Source organism: Alligator mississippiensis, chromosome 1, assembly GCF_030867095.1.
Source record: "Alligator mississippiensis isolate rAllMis1 chromosome 1, rAllMis1, whole genome shotgun sequence".
Classification (NCBI taxonomy): Eukaryota; Metazoa; Chordata; order Crocodylia; family Alligatoridae; genus Alligator; species Alligator mississippiensis.
In genome coordinates, this window is record NC_081824.1 from 328,281,034 (window position 1) to 328,297,484 (window position 16,451).

The following is a 16,451-nucleotide window of genomic DNA, read 5'->3' on the forward strand; positions in this document are numbered from 1 at the left end:
GCTCTGTCATTCCACTCATTCTCTCAACATTTCAGTGATTTTAGAGGTTTTGGGGAAGTAATAAATTACTGAAGCAGAAAACACCATCTAGAAGTTTAATGTTTAGAAGCAATTTTTAAGTCAGAAAAGCGACTGCCCCATGATGTGCTGTAGCCAAACCTGGAACACCCAACTTTGTTATGCATGTCCAGAGAAACGTTATTAATGTGCGCTACAACATATACATATTTGCTAAAAATTAGGAAGAATATGACTTGCCATAAAATAAAGGACATAAAATGATTCCACAAAAGGGCAAGTACAACACATCTGCCTGGAGATTCGCTTTTCCTTTTAGGGGATGAGCTACACAATACAAAGGCCTAACTGCTAAGGGAGCTGATCAGTGTTGAGGTACATGCTCCTCCTCCTCTGCGAGTCCAAACAGCAATATTTTTTTCCTGTTACAGGTGCAGGCTGAAGTGAAGAAGGAGAAGTGACACTGCAGAACCAGCTGTACCCTAGTATGGAAAGGAAGTGGGGGAGGGAACTACACCATTTGGGAAAGGGAGGATCAAGGGAAACTAACATGACCCCCCCTGCCATCCAGCAGGAACCTTGAGCAACAGGGAAACATCTCCCAACAAAGCTGAAGAAATACATTGGACTAACTCTGCCCTTCCATTCACAAATGCACAGAACTAACTCTCCCTTAAGTACACATGCACACACACAGGGACAAAGCACATACACATGCACACACACAAATCACATGGGGACAAAGTGCACGTACACCCCCCAAATCACGTGGGGACAAAGTGTGCACGCACACCCCCAACTCATGTGGGGACAAAGTGCAAGCGCGTGCACCCACACACACATCCCCAATTCACCCGGGGACAAAACGCATGTGCACACATATAAGCAGTTCACACGGGGACAAAGCACACGTGTACACACACACACACACAGACCACTCAATTCACATGGGGACAAAGCGCACGTATACACACACACCAATTCAAGTGAGGACAAAATGCACGTGTGCACACACACAATTCACATGGGGACAAAGCACACGTGTACACACACACACACACACACACACACACACACACACACACAGACCACTCAATTCACATGGGGACAAAGCGCATGTACAACCCCTCCCTCCCAATTCACGTGGGGACAAAACGCATGTGCACATACACGCAATTCACATGGGGACAAAGTGCATGTGTACACGTACACACACCCCCACACCCACTCATTCAATTCACATGGGGATAAAGTACTCACACACACGCACACAAACATGCACGCACACACAATTCACATGGGGACAAAGCATACACACACATGCCCACTCACACAGGGACAAAGTACACAAACATGCACACCCCCCTCCCCAATTCAGAGGGGGACAAAGTGCACACCCCCCCCAATTCACACGGGGACAAAGTGCACACACACACACCCCCAATCCACACGGGGACAAAGTACACACACACCCCAATCCACACGGGGACAAAGTGTACACACACACAGACACACAGAGCCCGGGACAAAGGAGCCAGCAGCAGGAGCCGCACGCTGGCCCGGCCGACCGGCGCGGGGGCCGAGCACCGCTCGGAGCCACCTGCCCCCGCGGCCCACTGTCCGGGGCCGCCGCGGCCGAGCACAAAGGCGGCCCTGCCCCCGGGCCGGCTGGCGACGCCCTCCGCGCCCAGCGCCCCGCGCCCCGCGCCCCGCACCTTGGTGATGATGAGGGGCTCGCCGTGCTCGCGGCCGCCCTTGAGGGTGAAGCCCCAGGGCGCGCCGCCGCTGAGCACCACCTCCACCAGGCGCTGCCCGTCGCCCGGCGCCCGCTCTTTGTCGGGACCGCCGCGGAGCTCCACGTTGCCGCTCTCCATAGCCCGGCTCCCTCCTAGCGCGGCGCAGCAAGCAGCCACATACCTACCAGCCGCCGCCAGGGGCAGGGCCCGGGCTGCAGCTCGCCCCGCCCCCGGCCCGGCCCGGCCCGGCCCCCGCCTGCGCAGGTGAGCGCCCGGCTGCCCCGCCCCGCCCCGCCAGGCTGTAGCGGTGGGAGTTTACGGTCCTGTGGGTAGATGCGATATCTTTTAGTAGACCAAGTAGTTGGGGGGAAAAAAGTTCGTGGCAAGCTTTGGGGCACAAACCCCCTTCTTCAGGCAGAGTCTCCCAATGCCCGGGGAAGGGGGTCTGTACCCCAAAGCTTGCCAAGAACTTTTTTTGGCAACTATTTAGTTGGCCTAAAAGATAAAAGATATTGCAACAACCCAAAGGACTTTACCTGGCAGGGGCCGCAGCATTTCTAGTGCCCAGGAAGTCAAGGCTGGGAGGCTCAGTGGTCTCCAGTTGCAGCCAGGGGAGGGTTGGAAAAATGAGGGTTGGAAGGGACCTGTGGGGAGTTTAGGTTGGATCATAAGCAACACATAGGGGGTGCACACAGGAGCACGTGCACCCCCTGAAATGGTTGTGCACCCCCTGGAAGCACCAGCCATGAAACCAAAAGTGCTGCTGGGTTCAACCCCCTCCACCCCTCTGTCAGTGATCTGGTGCCCCCCCAGACTCAGGAGGCACCAGTCACCCATGGATTGGATACTGGGAAACATTTTTCTCACCAGGGGAGTAGTGAAGCACTGAAACAGGTTTTTTGTTTGTTTGTTTGTTTGTTTTATTAAGATATTTCATGTTACAGGTCAAATCAGTTCCAAATCATATCCAGGGCTGAGTTAATGCATGGGCAAACTAGGCACAGGTCTAGGGTCCAGATGCAGGGGCCCCAGGCCTTCCCTGTGTGGCAGTGCTAATGGCTGCATCCACCACCCTTCCCTTTCCTTCCCTCTCCTCCTCTGGCCTTGTCGCAGTGGCCGTGCCCAGCTCCCCATTGGTGGCAGTGTCAGGGTGGGGAGAGGGATCTTGACCAGCCCAGGGCCCATAAGTGTGTTTCCTAAAGAGTTAATCCAGCCCTGATCATATTGATTGAATTCCAAAACCCATATTGATTGAGCAGGCAGAACTCAATCATGCTAAACACTGTGTATGGTGCTACAACCAGCAGGTATCCTCCATCCCAGCCTCTCACCCTGGCACTTCAGATACTCCCAAATCCATTGGCAGGCATCCTACGTGCAGGCCCAAGCCCAGAGGTCTTGGGTTTTGGATACCCCGACTTGATCTTAGCCAAAGGAACAGATCTACGTTTGATTGGAGCCAAAAGGTCAGAAGCTCCCTGCTTCATGCAGAGTTTAAAGAGACTGCCTGGCAGGAGCAGCTGCTTTGCTAGCACTGAAGAAGTCAGCACTGCGTGTTTCAGTGGTCTCTAGTGGCAGCCAGGGGAGTTTAAGTTGGATATTGGAAAACATTACTCTCACTAGGAGGGTGGTGAAGCACTGGAACAGGTTATCCAGAGAGGTTGGAGGTTTTTAAGACCTGGGTAGACAGAGTTTTGGCTGGGATGATCTCATTGGGGATGGTCCTGCTTTGAGCAGGGGGTTGGACTATATCAGCCTGTCTCAACCTATGGGTCACAAGAACACATGAAAGGGTCGCAAACAAACTTTAAAAAGGGATCAACAAACTTCAAAAATGGATTTTCTTTGAAAGGAGAAAAACATGGGAAACCATGGCTTTTCCCTTGTAGGCTGGCAGAGTTCCCCCTGTGCCCCCGCCCCCCCACACACACACCCTGCCCCACACAGTGTGGGGCTTGAGCCTGGGGATGGGGGGGCAGCGAGTCAGGAGCAAGGAGCACTGGGTTGAGCCTGGCCATTGATGTTTACAAATGGGTCCTGATACAAAAAAGGTTGAGAACCACTGGACTAGATGACCACCTGAGGTCCCTTACAACCCTCATTTTTTCTAGGAGTCTATGGGTCACTTGACTTCAGGGTTGACTGGTGCCTCCTGAGTCTGGGGGGCACAATTTTTGGTTGGGCTCAGGAGCAAGCCAAAAGCCCCATATCCACTCCTAGTCTTCTGTGCCACAGCTTAGTGCCCCCCTCCCCCCCCCCCACTGCAACACTGCATGGCAAAAAAAACTGCCCCATCCTAAGCAGTGCTGAGTCGGTGGCCAATCTCCGGGGGGGGGGGGGGGGGGAGGGCACATGCCTCCTCAGGCCCCACCTACCAGTTGCTTGTGCTTGACTTCATGGCTCTTTCTCAACATGTGCTTGGTCCACTGGCCTAGGAGGAAAGCTTCCAGTTTCTTTCTGAACTGGAAAAAAATAGGTGTCATGTTCTAGGGCAGTGGTTCTCAACCTTTCTTGTCCCAGGACCTATCTGTAAACGTTGATGACCAGTCTCAACCCAGTGCCCTTCACTCCCAACCCACTGACCCCCATCCCCAGGCCCTAGCCCTCCAGTATGTGGGGTAGGAGGTGAGAGTGCGGGGCAAGAGGGGGATATACATGGGGCATGGGAGGGCCCCAAGCAGCCCCTTCCAGGCTGGAACTCTGCTAGCCTGGAAAGGAAAAACCATGGCTTCCCACATTTGTCTCCTTTAGAGGAGAATCCATTTTTAAAGTTTGTTGGTCCATTTTTAACGTTTGTTCATGACCCATTTATATATTCATGCAACCCATTTTTGGGTTACAACCCTCAGGATGAGAAACACTGTTCTATGGGATGATGCCTCCCACTCAAATACTAGATCTGCCCCTGCCTGCAAGTACAGCGTGTCCCCTGCCATGGTTCCTTTCACTCAGGCTCAACCACCTGCTGGGTGCCAACCAGCTCGCCCCACCACCAACCACTGCCAAGGTGCATCATTGCAGCCTGCTTCAGGCAGCCACCTTGGGTCAGCAAATCCTTGGTGGGCAACAAAGCCAGGGGCACATGACCATGGGGGCTCCTGTGTGGTGTGCCTGGCCCTTATTACTGGAGGCATTTCTGTACAGGCAATCCTCGACTTAGAACGTTTCGAGTTACAACGTTTCGCACTTACAGCATTTATAAATTGACACCCTGTTTCAACTTTACAATTCCAGTTTCAACTTACAAAGCTTGATCTGATGAAATGCCATGCCAGCGAACAAATTTGCTGCATCACTCATCTCCCTGGAGAACATTTGTCCAAACTTCCTTGGACACTTTCTTTAAGAAAGCAGACAAGACTCCAGAAAAACCTGCAGCCAAGACTCCTGAGAAGACTCCAGCCAAGAACCCTTCAAAAAGTCCAGCAAAGTCACCTCAAACAAGTCCTTCCAAATCAATATGATTGCTATTTACAAGATAAATACATTAATGTAGCTATATTACTCATCTATAATCGAAAAAGTACAAAATTCTGGGGTATTTTTGGTGAAAATAGGGTATCGGGCCTTGGTTCAGGAACCAATCCCCCATTTCTACCATTGTTTCTTATGAGAAAATTGGGTCCGAGTTACAACATTTCGACTTAAGATGTGGTTTTCAGGAACCAATTGTGTCATAAGTCCAAGGACTGCCTGTACTTTGTCTTTGCACAAGGATGGGCACAACTGATTGAGGCTGCCAAGAAGAGCGTCACAGGAGGCTGCCTTGCCTTGCTTGGAGCCAGTAGCCTATTTGGGGTGCAGGGGGAGGTTCCTGCCCTACCAGCTTCCATGAGGCTCAAGTTGGTTCCTTATTCCCAGTTCCTTATTCCTGGTTCCTGGTCCTTTCTCAGAGCTCATCTGTACACAGTGAAGGATGGACAGTCATTAATTAGATATGCTAAAGAGTTGGTATTTCATCAGAAAGGTATATTGACTAATAGACATGTAAAATAATATCCTATATCAAGTACAGTAGCCCTGAGTAAGAAGCTGAAATTATGGGGCAAAATCCTTTCCAGGTCACCCAAAACCACACATCTCTGCTGCTGGGGACACTTCTCCAGAAAGAATTTTGCCCTACAATCTCAGCCTGATCTCTCAGCAACTTACTCAGGGCTGCATACTCAATACCTTATAGGATTTCAGAATAATAGAAAAGTAGGGTTGGGGGGGACCTCATAAACTCATCTAGTCCAACCCCCTGCTCAAAGCAGGACCATCCCCAACTAAATCATTCCATCCAGGGTTTTGTCAATCCGGGCATTAAAAAACCTACAAGGATAGAGATTCCACACCTCTCTGGGTAACCTGTTTCAGTGCTTCACCACCCTTCTAGGTAGAAAGTTTTTCCTAATATCCAACCTAGAAAACTAAAGGAAAGTTTCCTTTCTTCTAGGAAACGGGCATTCCCTGTCAGGAGATGAGAGAGGTGTCCCTTCTTGTTCCCCACTCCAGCATCCTCCCCCAAACAGCCACACCTGATTGTACGGTGAGGCTTTGTGCCCTGTTGTAGGTCAAATCCTGGAGGAAGACCCAAGGGTGGTGGGAGCTGGTTGGGACTCAAGAGGTGGCTGGGCCTGAGTGAAAGGCCCCATGGCAAGGAACACCAATACCTGCTGTGCGGGCCGGGAGCAGTCCGAGGACCTCGGGGGTTTTTCACGCGGCGGGCTGTGGCCAGCAGCCCGGACACGCTGGGTCGGGGAAGACAGGCAGCACGGTAGAATTAGGCACAGACATTTAGTGGTTATTTAAGATTGTTTACTTACACCGTAGATGGTCACAGTGTAGGCTGGGAAGACTTCCAGGAAAAGCTTCACTTAAGTCCCAGTTTCAAGGACTCGGACCCGGGTAGAGCTCTGGATTCACTCACACAAAGTTTGCTAGGCTCCGTGGAACTTGTGCACAGGGAAGGGGTTCATTGAGGGATCGTTTGGCGACGGGGAGAGGCCAGAGGTTGATCAGACCTCTATAGCCAGCTCTAAGGCACACGCGTTGGGTCCGATAGGCTCCGCAGCGCGCCTAGAGTTCTCCTCAAGATGTTTACAGAGTCCCCCCTTGCAAGGTTATCCTCCGGAGATCTCCAACTTGGGCGGAAACCACTCAAGCCTCTTATACGGCTAGCAAGCCAATCACTAGCCGCCACGTAGGAATAATTTAGAACTGACCAATAGTGGGGCACGAATCTGAATACAAATGGCGGGAACTCCTTGCAACGTGCATTTCTATGTTGCAACGAAGAAATGCACCCTGCAAAGAAAGCTACAAGTGGCAGGAAATAATTTAGCAGTGCCAAAGCGCACACAAACAAAAATCACACCCTTGGGTTGTGACATCCCCCTTTGCTGAAGGCACAACTGAATTATGCTGCATGCTCGTCACTCGGGTTATCAAGAGCTCTTACCACGGGTTGTTGAACTAAATCAGTAAACATAAAATTCGCCAACACGAGAAGTTCGTCCTCAAGGGATCAAATCAAATAATAACCAACACAAACACATATACACATAATTAGATTCATAACAAAGAACTGCATGATCAGGGCTTCAGTGGGCGTCATGGTGAAGTCGCGCATCAGGCACTCACTTCTTCCGATGGTGTTATCCTTCTTGGGGCTTCTCTTCACCACGCACTCTGAATTCCGGATCTGTAAACAAAACTCTCAAAAAATAAGTTAACGTATCTCAAAATATTCACAAAGTTTCCATGGAATTATACTATCAATTCTAAAACATATAATACAGGTGTTTGCTACTTTGAACCACCCTCTCTTGCACACTCAACTAGATGAAATCGTCGAGGAGCCGTCGTCTAATTCTTCTAGGTAACGGAAACCTAACTCATAGGTCAGTTGCCATTGGCCTGCGTCCCCTAAAATCCGAAGTTGCCGCTTATTGAGTCCAGAACGCTGTAGGAGGAATCCAAACATGTATTGCTCCTCTGGTGTTCTCTGTGGCAATGATGGAAGATCGGATTCACGGTGTCTTGTGCCTTGAATCTCGGTCGGGTGTCAACGTTCCCAATCACCGGATAATCTTGGCTCCATTAGGATACGCAGTCAGGACAACTGACGAAGGAGGTTACTCACAGGCTGATTAACCATTCGGTTAAGCAGAATCCGGAGGACAGCGATGTTCTTTTGCCCATAAACCTCAAGACAACTATCTATTCTGTGAACGGTCACTGGAATGGTTCCAGGGTCTCATAGATGACGGTGAGGCCATGGTCTTATTCACTGGAGTGATGTCAATCCCAGCGCACATGCTCTGGGGTTCCAGGCACAGTACGAGACTCCAATGATTGCTAGCATAAGATGTTCTGCACCGGTATGTTCTGGTCGTCCGTCATGCCATGCGTGGGCTTTCTGACCGATCAGTCCTGCAACAAGCGCTGGCAGTGGAGTAGGCCAGTGAACGTTAACCGCTACCATGTCGATGTCAGTGACATGTTCTCTACTCCATGAAGCTTGTCTGACCAAGAAGCTTGCTTCTTCCTGGTTTAGCAGGTCGGATCCAAGTTCCACGACCAAACGTCCCAACCATACAGCTAGAGTTTCTTCAGGTTGGATTCTTGATTCTCTGCATAAATTCTGTAGTTCAGTTCTGGTGCAAGCATAGTAGGCAGTAGCAACTCGGTTAGTTGTTGTTACAGGCTGGACTACTGCTGCGGGAGTCATTGCTGCTGTTATTGCTTCAGGCAGGAGGGGCGGATGCACTCCTCCGCTCGATTCTCCCTTTTGTCGGCATGAAGGTGTGGTTGCCGGCAGCGACGCTGTGTCAGTGGGCAGGGTTGCTGGAAACGACGCTGCGTCGGTGGGCGGAGTCACTGACCGAACTCTCACGGGTTCCTCCGAAGCTCCACCCTTCTCTTCCGGTTCTTCCACGCGGTCTCCCTCTTGCTCGGCGCCATCTTGGCGTGGCGTTTCAGGATTCTCTTTCACTGCTGCTTCTTTGACCACTCGAATGGCCATACGCAGCTGGGCTTTCAAACTTAAATTCTTTTGCATTAGATCAGTTACTGTACGAAAAGTTGCAGTTAACACTCCCCCCTTGTCGTATTGTGGGGCCACCCTTTCATCCACGGCGCATTCCTCCGTCTCCAGATCTTTGCGGAGCTCAGATGGAAGCTCGCGACCCCTTAATCTAGACGCCAGCATAAAGGGGGCGAACCGGTCGATCAGCACCGGTTCTTCACTCCCCCGAGCACATCTTAGGCAATGGGCACACTCCCGGGTGAGGGTCGGGTTTACTTCGCCTGCTGGGTTGACTCTGGCGAGGGACACAGTGTCGAGGGGCCTGAACAGGACCTGCTCATCACCCATTATACACCCGAATGCCGCGGGGTGAAAATACACTTCCCTCTCTTTCAGGGCTCCATCTTCGGAAGCTCCCTCTTCTCCCTTCAGCGAAAGGCGTCCGCTGATAAATCTCTCACCCGTTCCGCCCGCCTGGTGGTAAGCGATATGTGCCTCCAGTTCCATAAAGCTTTCTACTTGGTGTTTTCCACTGAGCCAAGGGCAGTTCTTAACTAATTCTAGCTCCAACGTGCCTTCCCTGATCCCATCCTCGAAGCCATGTGTGGGCCGGGAGCAGTCCGAGGCCCTCGGGGGGTTTTCACGCAGCGGGCTGTGGCTAGCAGCCCGGACACGCCGGGTCAGGGAAGACAGGCGGTACGCTAGAATTAGGCACGGACGCTTAGTGGTTGTTTAAGATTGTTTACTTACACTGTAGATGGTCGCAGTGTAGGCTGGAAAGACTTCCAGGAAAAGCTTCGCTTAAGTCCCAGTTTCAAGGACTCGGACCCGGGTAGAGCTCTGGATTCACTCACACAAAGTTTGCTAGGCTCCGTGGAACTTGCGCGCAGGGAAGGGGTTCATTGAGGGATCGTTTGGCGACGGGGAGAGGCCAGAGGTTGATCAGACCTCTATAGCCAGCTCTAAGGCACACACGTTGGGTCCGATAGGCTCCGCAGCACGCCTAGAGTTCTCCTCAAGATGTTTACAGAGTCCCCCCTTGCAAGGTTATCCTCCGGAGATTTCCAACTTGGGCGGAAACCACTCAAGCCTCTTATACGGCTAGCAAGCCAATCACTAGCCGCCACGTAGGAATAATTTAGAACTGACCAATAGTGGGGCACGAATCTGAATACAAATGGCGGGAACTCCTTGCAACGTGCATTTCTATGTTGCAACGAAAAAATGCACCCTGCAAAGAAAGCTACAAGTGGCAGGAAATAATTTAGCAGTGCCGAAGCGCACACAAACAAAAATCACACCCTTGGGTTGTGACACCTGCAAGCAGGGGCGGATCTAGGATTTAGAGGGGTCGGGGGGGTGCATCATCCCACAGAACATGATACCTATTTTTCTCCAGTTCAAAAAGAAACTGGAAGCTTTCCTCCTAGGCCAGTGGAGCAGGCACATGTTGAGAATGAGCCATGAAGTCAAGTGACTAATAGAATCCTAGAAAAAATTAAGGTTGGAAGGGACCTCAGGAAGTCATCTAGTCCAACCCACTACTCCAAGCAGGACCATCCCCAGCTACATCATGCCAACCAAGGCTGTCTACCCTGGCCTTAAAAACCTCTAAGGATGGTGATTCTACAGCCTCTCTGGGTAGCCCATTCCAATGCTTTACTACCCTCCTTGTCAGAACATTTTTCTCAATATCTAGCCTCAACTTTCCTTGCTGCAACTTGACACAGCTGAAACTCCCAGTGTCGACTCCCTTATCACTACCTGACTAGAAATGCTGCCACCACTGCCAGGCAGTTGGTTTAAACTCTGGGTGGAGCAACAATCAAATTGGGGTGCATGTATAGCAATGCACTCCCTGGATCATCCTCTACCTGCAGGGGAGTACCTTCCAAAGTAATCTGACACTGGAAAACAGCATTTGTTCCAGTGTAAATGCTGCACCTTTTGTGCCTGCTATTTTGTGCCTGCTATTCAACTATTCCTCTTGAATAAAATAAGTGTTGTCTCTCTACACAGGTGGGTCTCATTATTTTTTTAGATTTGAGACACCCCTGGATACACTCAAGGCATTCCATTCCTTGGAAATTGTCAGCTCTTAGTTTTCACATTTTTTTTTTTTTACTATGGAAAAATAATTGTGTGATTCTTCTGTTGCAAAGAACCCAAAAGAACACACCAGGTCAGAATGCTTTAAACACTATGGATTCGTCCTTGAAATCTCTGGGTTTATCTTATGAATCATGTTTGAACATCTAATAACACTACCATGGTATGGCACCCAGCAGTTCCCCTGAAAAGATCTCAAGGCACCCTGGTTGAAAATCACTGCTCTACACCTTAATAGAGACAGCACATGAAGGAAGACTGGGAATACAATTTAAAAAATTGAGACAATTTGTTCAGCCTAAAAGGCAAAAGTCTCAGCAAACTAACTGCATAACCATTGTCAATTTATTTATGTAATCATCATGGCCAAGGAGAGTTTGTAGAAGAGTAATGAAGCAGAATTCAAAGGAGGACAATATTATTGTATAGGTGTAACAGAGGGCCTGAGGCTCCCTGTTCCTTAACGAGAGAAATAGTTTGGGAGGGAAGCTCTGACTCAGGACTCCTGAATGGATGGCTGTCTTGCCTGTGGAACCCTAATGAGGCTTGGAGAGCTTGAAAGGATAGCCCAGGGCTGGAAGGTATGCTAGCACTAGAGATGAGGGAAGGTTTGCCCTCTTAAACAGGCAGAGGACTGCTTCCTGTTTATGCTTATGTTATGGCTCAGGGGCTTAGTGTTTATGCTGAAGTTACACTGGTGGTTTGGGTGGGTACTATAGGGGGGTCCCATTAGTACCCGTGGGGCACATGATCATCTTGAGCCCTGCCAGGGGCAGACTCAAGGCTTAATTGACTGTTGAGCTCAGAGAGAAGCAGAGTGCCAGACAGGGGCCAGAGGCCTGGTGCCCGAGAGGGGCCCAGCCAGACAGGGGCATGGCAGACAAGGGCTAGGAGCTCAGTGCCCAAAAGGGCCAAAGGCGAGCTAGTACCTCAAAACCAGGTCTGATAAAATGGCCCTGGGCTAGAAGGCCTAGAGAAAGTAAAGGGGTGGAGGCTGAGGAGGCTGAACAATAGTACTGTGAACAGTATTACTGTAACACCCGGCAAGACGTGGGGTGAGATAGAAGGGAGGGAACCCTATGGGCAGAGAGGCATGGTCGTGGAGCCACCAGGGAGTGTCACTGCTACCCCTGGGGCCCTGACATGCTACAATTGGTAGGAAATGGATACACTCTAGGGACTTACCCTATGGCCGTGTCTACACATGCAAGCACATGCGCTTGCAGCAGGTCAAATAGAAGCGGTGTAAATTTGAGCCAGGGCTTTTTGCCTCAGCGCACATGCTTGGACATGCACTTTGTTGTGGAGCAAATTGTGCCACTTGGGGCAAATTAACCCTGCCTGTCTCCTCCCGGATCTGCAAGGAGAGCCAGAGGGCCAGCACCTGTACTGTCCCCAGCAGTATAAAAAGCTGCCCTGTCCTGGCCCTATCCATACAAAAAGCTGCCCTAGCAAGCAGCTCAGGGCTACTTGCTCTCAGGAGCTTCTGGGACCTAGGCCTGGAGGCTGGTCTTCTCCTCCAGTTCCCCCACAACAGTCGGCCAGGGTGCCAACCTGCTCATCGAGCCCCTCCTCTGGAATCCCAGCTGGAGGTGCTAACGGCAGAGGCACCCTGGTTGCTACAGAGGTTGATCCTGGCTGGTGTCACCCATATTGGAGACCTCCTGGACTACGATAAGCAGGACCCCTCTGTGCTGGCCTGGCGCATGGGTCTACCCATATCACATGCAACTGGCCGTCTGGTCCAGGAGGTGAAATCTGCCCTACCTCCCGACACCCTTGCCTTTGTTGACCAGGTCCTGCACAGTAGCGGGCCCCCCCGCCCCCCCCCACCGGGTCCTCCAGCCCACTGGAATTTGTCATGGGTCCAGCGCCTCACCTGGCTTCATGGCGCTCACCACTCCACCACCTGAGCCAGCTGGAGGACACCAGACTGGTCCGCTTTTCTACTGTCCATCGCCATCACCTCTACATGTTCGTGCGCTGCATTGTCCATCACGCCACCCTTGTGTCCTGCTCAGACACCAAGTGGCAGGACCTGCTCAGCGATGGCATGGCTGGGGCCCCCCAGTGGCTGAGTCTGTACTCCAACCTCATCTCAAGAGCCATTGGGGATCTCAGCTGGTGGCTCCTCCACGGAACCATTGCCACAGGTGTGTATGTGGCAAGCTTCATGGACACCCCGGTCTCCTGCCCCTTTTGCGGGCAGAGGGAGACCCTGGTGCACATGACTCTTGAGCGTGCCAGGCTGCAGCCCCTCCACCACCAGAGCCTCCTGTTGAGGTTCTGGTTGAATTTCACCTCCACCTTTTTGTTTTGTTTTTGGTCACCGCAGCCCCACCAAGTCCTGGGATCCTGGTCAACCTCCTCCTGGCTCTGGCCCTGGCCCTGGCTCTGGCCCTGACCCTGGGCAAGTGGGCCCTGTATTTGACCACAAAGGAGGCTCTGGCTGGGAAGGTACCGCTTTCCTCTCACTTGTCCACGCATGTCTCCAGGCAGAGCACCAGTGGGAAGCATCCACCGGCTCCTTGGATGCCTTTGAGGATCAGAGGGTGTGGCCTGGGGGGCTCTGCTTGATGTCCCCCTCAGGTGCACTTATTTTCACGTTTTGCCCCTTTGACCCACACGACACTCCTATCCTGTTTTTTGCCTTTTTTGTCCCAAGAATTCTGTTGTCTCTTTCACCCATTGGCCCCGCACAGTAGGGGCTATTAGTTAGCCAGGTGGGCCTTAAAGCCCACAATACTTGAAGGTTACAAATGGACAGGAGCTTCTGAGGCCCGGCCAGTTGGTATCTGGGGACACTACCCCTTGTGCCAGCTGGACTGCTGCAGCAGCATCCCAAATTCATTTTTTAAAATACCCCAAAATTCATGTTTTTCCATGATTAATACAAAAGACCACTGTACACACACACACACACACACACACACACACACATATATATATATATAGAGAGAGAGACAGCAATCAGTTGGGCAATGCTTTATTGGTATATTTACAAAGTTAAAGCAATGTAGAAGTCTACCAGTGTCTCTATTATCATGATAAAATAAATTCTAAATACCTATATGTGTTGATGTCTACTTTTGGTTTTCTTCGCACATGATGGATGTGTGATGGGGGGATGTAGTGTTTGCAGGAAGGGGGTGGGAAGAGATGTGGGGGAAGGTGGGTGAGTGTGTGGAGGGATGTGGTTTGGTGTGTGGGTAGGTGTGGGGTGATTACTGGGGGAACTGTGGGTGTGTGGGACCTTGTGGGGGGGCTGCTCAAGAAGGGTGGGTCCTCTGGCCCCCACAGGGTGCTGCCTCCCCACACAGCACATGGAATGCCCCCCACACAGCTCCCCCCTGGAGGGCCACAGCCCCTATCCCCCACAGGGCCACAGCCCCCCTGCCCAGGGTCCCAGGCACTCTGGAGGGCCATAGCCCACCCCCCCAGGGTCCCAGGCACCCTGGAGGGCCCTAGCCCCCACCCACCTATGGCCCATAACTTACCTTTAGCAGCAGCAGAGGGAGTGGGGCGCTCTCAGCCATGGTGGCAGGACCTGGTGTGGCACGCGGGGACCATGCACTGGGCCCAGCTGGGCCTGGGGCCTCTCTGCTGCCCGGCCAGGCCAAGTCATGGTGGCAGGACCCAGCGCAGCATGTGGGGACCACGTGCCAGGCCCAACCAGGTCCTGTTACCCTCGGAGCACCTCTGCTGCCCAGTTGGGCTGGTCCCCTGGTGGCGGAATCAGGCACAGTACACAGGGACCATGTGATGGGCCAGTCAGGTCCTGCCGCCCTCGGGGCGCCTCTGACCAGAGGCTGGGTTCTCCAGGCAGACGCTCTGGCTGCCAAAGTATCTCTGTGGTTGGCCCCTTGCCCTGGTGCTGAAATGCGCAGCTGGCCAGGCCTCGTGTTCAGCCCCAAGGCTCCAGTGCTGGTGAGTAAGGGGTGGGGGGGGGATGGAGGAGGGGACCATGGGGGGGACACCCACCCACTCCCCCAGCCCCCCGATCCCCTCCATGCCTGGCTCCTCCCCCCACCAGCCCCCAGACACCCGATCCCTGCACTGCCTGGCCCCTCCCTGCACCAGCCCCCCAATCCCTGCCCAGCTGGGTCCTGCTGCCCTCGGGGCCCCTCTGCCACCCAGCCAGGCCGGTTCCATGGCAGCGGGACCCAGCACGGCATACAGTCCCTGTGTGCTGGGCCCAGCTGGGTCCTGCCACCCTGGGGACCCCTCTGCTGCCCACCAGGGCTGGGTCTTGTTGCCATAGGCCCGGCCTGGCCGGGCGGCAGAGGGGCCCCGAGGGTGACAGGACCCGGCTGGGCAGGGATCAGGGGAGGCTGGGGGAGCAGGTGGGTCCACCAGGTGTTCCCCCCATGGTCCCCTCCCCCTTCCTCTGGCCCCCCAGGCCCCTTACTCACCAGCACTGGAGCCCTGGTGCTGAACACACGGCCTGGCCAGCTGCACATTTCAGCACCAGGGCGAGGGGCTGACCACAGAGATGCTCTGGCAGCCAGAGCATCTCCCTGGAGGACCCAGCCTCTGGTTGCCTTTGGGCACGGTCCGGGACTTTTGTTTGCTTCTTTTTTTTTTGCAGCATGGGGAACATTTTTGGGGGGGTTCAAAGGGGTTTGAGGTAGGGCAAGAGTCATATGTGCGCTCATCTGGATGTACCCTATAAGACAAGTGAGTTACTGGCAAAGTCTGCTGACTCATTGGCCTATACCATACCTGCTTTATCACAACGACTGACAAAAGCTTATATCAAGTCTGGATTTTATTCCAGGTGTCAAAGTAACAGCACACATTCACCAGGGTTGGGCAAAAGACTAGTTAAAAATTTGCTTTGACTAATCCAAAAACAAAAATAAATAGCCTTAAAATCTGTTTTAGTATTTATGAGGTTGACTGTCACATCATTCAAATGTGTGACAAATTCAAAATAAGATATGCAACGCACAGTAGGATTTGAAGGCTGGATATTAATTCAGAAGTCACAATTGTGTCATCAAGTTAAGATTTTAAGGCCAGAATGGGACATCATTTATTCTGATCCCCTGCATAACACAGGCCATAGAGCCTTCTCAGTGATTCCTGTACCAAGCTCATAATTTCTTTTTGAGTAAAAGCATATCTTTCAGAAAGCTATCCAGTTCTGACTTGGGGACTACAAGCAATAGTAATGAAATTCATTTAATTAAGAGACACACCGTTTATAAAAAAAACTAAAATCAGTTTCAAGACTGAGCAAATCTGAAGTCAACACTGGTTGCAACCAAAGTAAAATCACTAAGTCTGCATAGGGTGAAAGATAAACATGGTACAGTTGAAAAGCATTGGGTAAGGGAGCCAAATGACACACTTCACAACCCCTGGAAGGGATTTAGGTATGCCCATTTGATACTGACACCAAAATTATGCATTGTGTACTATTACATTGGGCCTTTATTATGTAAGGCCCAAGGTAGCTGGCAGATCCTTGTATCAGATCTCTCTCACTTCTTCATCTATGTCCAACCAAGTATTTTTCCTCCAAAATATGAAACAGTAAGGGAAGGGGAAGAAGCAAAATATTTTCTTCCATA

General features: G+C 51.8%; 1 protein-coding gene across 3 annotated transcripts in view; it reads right to left on the bottom strand.

Moving 5' to 3' along the window:
• Positions 1-1,947, bottom strand: part of SHROOM2 (shroom family member 2) — a 227,115-nt gene extending 225,168 nt beyond the window's left edge. For 2 of the 3 annotated variants that reach the window (XM_059720928.1, XM_059720927.1), the window contains exon 1: positions 1,734-1,947. In XM_059720928.1, coding sequence (XP_059576911.1) covers positions 1,734-1,892 — 159 coding nt within the window. In that variant the 5' untranslated portion in view covers positions 1,893-1,947. The remainder of the gene's footprint in view (positions 1-1,733) is intronic. The other variant, XM_059720929.1, reaches the window with a different exon arrangement.
• Positions 1,948-16,451: the final 14,504 nt, after the last annotated feature.